This window comes from Bison bison, unplaced genomic scaffold, assembly GCF_000754665.1.
Source record: "Bison bison bison isolate TAMUID 2011002044 unplaced genomic scaffold, Bison_UMD1.0 scf7180017864383, whole genome shotgun sequence".
Classification (NCBI taxonomy): domain Eukaryota; kingdom Metazoa; phylum Chordata; class Mammalia; order Artiodactyla; family Bovidae; genus Bison; species Bison bison.
Window position 1 is genome coordinate 2,019,984 of NW_011494955.1, and position 3,384 is coordinate 2,023,367.

Sequence of the window (3,384 nt, forward strand, 5' to 3'; positions counted from 1 at the left end):
AATAAAGAACACGTGTTAGGTTCTTAAGCCCATTGGTCAGAAAGTTACAAACTTAGTACAAATCTTGACTCTCAGATGGGTTAAAATCTAAGCTGGTTAATATGCTGTACCTGTATCAGTGTGGGAGACAGGAGGCTGGTCATCGTTACCCTTGTCAATGTGCCTGCTCTGGTTTGGGGTGGCAACGTGGCATGACCTGTCCGCTTTATAAACATGCATTCCTTTTGAAACAGTAACTCTAGATCTAGGAGTTTCATCCCACTGGAATAAATATATAAGTGTAAATAATGTTGATTGCAAAGTTTTAATTACAACACAAATTGATGACATTGTGATTATTCAGTACAGTATTGTCCAGTTAGTATAAAGATGAAATTCTATGTTTGCTCCTATGGAGTATTGTTGTACACAATATATTAAATATGTGATTTGCAGAACCTTATGTGTAAAATGATCTTGTGGTCTTATAGAGTCAAAATATTTAATATATGTGTGTGTGTGCATGTGTGTCTATATATGAGTTGGCTAAAAAGTTGATTCAGGTTTTCTGTGTTAAAACCCAAATTAAGTTTTTGACCAACCCAATATGTGTGTTTTTTCAATATATATATATTGAAGTCTGTTTTTGTCTTTAGCACACGTTGGCTCTTCGTTGGCTCTCTGTCTTTCTTCATTTTTTATTGTTCTGTTGGACAGTACAACAAGCCAGTAAGATTTTTCATTCTTTGTTTTTTGATTGGAAACTCAGGGCCAACATTAGGCTTCATATATGGGTTTCCTTATGGCTCAACTGGTAAAGAATCCGCCTGCAATGCAGGAGACTTGGGTTCAATCCCTGGGTTGGGAAGATCCCCTGGAGAAGGGAACAGCTGCCCACTCCAGTATTCTGGCCTGGAGAATTCCACGGACTGTATAGTCCATGGGGTCGCCAAGAGTCGGGACATGACTGAGCGACTTTCACAGGCCATAAGGGATGTTTGCTTTTAGTTCACTCTTCATTCTGGTTGGCTCTGCCCCTCCTTGTACTAGCTGTTAAGGATGTGGAATGTCACTCCTGGACTGCAAATAGGTGGGACTGAGTCAGCCTTTGGAAGCAACCTAAATACTTCTGCATCTCTACCTATCTGATGCATTAAAATGATTCCTGCTTCCCCACATCCTAGTTTTGTTAAGTTCTCTCAATCTTCAAGGCCCCTGGTATCCTTCCAATACTGTAACTTCGAAGTTAAAGTCATCTTTTATTCTCATGTAGAAATTGGTCATTCTACAGGGTGATTCTCAGAACTACAGAGAAGCTGCGTATTAAGGACTCATTGAAAGAGATCAAAAGAGAAACGAAATCCCATGTTTTATTAGTAAGGAATTCTCATGATACAGCAGGATCACAAGCCCACTGCGCACAGGGGCTGGAGTTCAGTTCAGTTCAGTCGCTCAGTCGTCTCCGACTCTGCGACCGCAAAAACTAACGGCGATGAGAAATGCTGGCTTCAAGGGTAAATGTGATGCTCTTTTACAAGTGAATTAGATAATTAAAGTGAAACGTCAGTTCTTCGACCTGTGCGGGCTAAGTCGCTTCCGTCGTGTCCGAATCTATGCGACCCTATGGACTGTGGCCTGCCAGGCTCCGTTCTTTGAATTCTCCAGGCAAGAATACTGGAGTGGGTTGCCCCAGGGTATCTTCCCATTCCAAGGATCCAACCGGTGTCTCTTAAGTCTCCTGCATTGGTAGGCGGGTTCTTTACCACTAGCGCCCCTTAGGAAGCCCTCTTCAATCTGCAGACTTTTGGAAATTACCTGCCTCCCCTTGCCCCCGATCCCAGCCACCACATACGTATACACAGTCATAAAGCATCAGGAGAAATCTGAAATCTCCAACCGCCGTCTATCCTGGAGGCTCCGCCCACTTCCTAGACCATCCTCGGGCTCCATGCGCCTGCGCGCTCCACGCACCCTGTGACCCCGCCCACTATCGGCCACAGCTACCCAGGGCTCAGCTCGCTGAGCCTGACAGCTGCGCCAGCGCACTGCGAGCCCGGAGACGGCTCCCAGAAGCCCCCGGGAGGTAGCCAGTACTTCTAGGACCCGGAGTCGGAGCTGTAAGGCTTCTAGACCGCCCGGTTCCCGGAAGACGAGGCACCAAGACGTTACAGAGGGCAGCGGTCACCAGGCAGGGGGGAGGACCCCTGCTTTAGCAGCCTAGTCGCCCGACTTCAAAAAGCCGGCGTCCCTGTTGGGACTAATTTGCCCAGGGGCCCTTGCGCAGTGAGGACTCGCCCACTTCTGACAAGGACTTGAAGCCCGGACCGAGGTCTGGCCGGTTCTGAGGAGAGAGTCCGGTCCGGGTGGCGACCGCTGCTGAGCCGGGCCCAGGGAGGCGCCATAGGGTCGGCGATTCGGTCTGCGCGCGGGACGGCGGGAGTCGTGATCGTGCGCGCGTGACTTGGCGACCATGACCGACAGTGCGTGCAGGGTGTGACCGGGAAGAGGAGGCGGGTACGTGTGTGAATGGAGGGTGTGTATGTGCAGGTGTGACATGTGACTAGCGGCCCGCGGAGGAGGCTGGTGTGTGACTGGGGCTCGTGTTTCTGCGCGTGTCTCTTGTGCACTTTGCCCGTCCCAGCTGCGTGTATTGGAACGAATGAAGGATTTTACGTGGCTGAGAGCTGGGAACACCCCCGGAGGAGACCACCTCACTCCAGTCCAGCACCCCGACTTCCCCACCGAAAGTTCGATGTGGCCCAAAGCCTTGGAATCTTGGGAAGGTGCCCGGTCGGGGTGGGGCGGCTGAAGCCTTTCTTGCCTGCCCGCCTGGAGGATGTGGAAGTCGGGACACCATACACGTCCACGGGCCTGAGTATGGAGGTAAGAGTGGAAATTGGGGTTGAGGGTACTGCTCGTGGGCCCAGGGGCTGGAGGATGATGGCCCTGGCCTCAGACTCTGGTGGACACAGAAGTTCAAAGATTTAAACGGTCACCTAGGACCAGAGTATGGAGCTGAATTCAGGGACGGGACTTGACTTGCCGTCCCCTTACAGGTCTGTATGGGTGTCTCCAAGGACCCAGGGGAGAGAGCATTCAGGATTAGAACATTACCTCTGAGTGCTCTGCTGCTTTTCAAGGAAGACCTCAGTATTTAATTTTTTTTTAAATCTGTTAGTGTTAGAATATTCAGTTCAGTGGCTCAGTCGTGTCAGACTCTCTGCGACCCCATGAACTGCAGCATGCCAGAATTTACCCAAACTCATGTCCATCTCGTCAGTGATGCCATCCAACCATCTCATCCTCTGTGGTCCCCCTCTCCTCCCACCTTCCATCTTTCCCAGCATCAGGGTCTTTTCCAATGAGTCAGTTCTTTGCATCAGGTGGCCAAAGTATTAGAGTTTC

At 49.9% G+C, this 3,384-nt stretch overlaps 1 protein-coding gene across 1 annotated transcript in view; it reads left to right on the plus strand.

Moving 5' to 3' along the window:
• Positions 1-3,384, plus strand: part of LOC105001671 — a 58,178-nt gene that overhangs the window by 23,396 nt on the left and 31,398 nt on the right. The window contains 2 exon segments of the mRNA XM_010858054.1: positions 1,980-2,062; positions 2,531-2,862. Of these exon segments, the coding sequence (XP_010856356.1) occupies positions 1,980-2,062; positions 2,531-2,862 (415 nt within the window).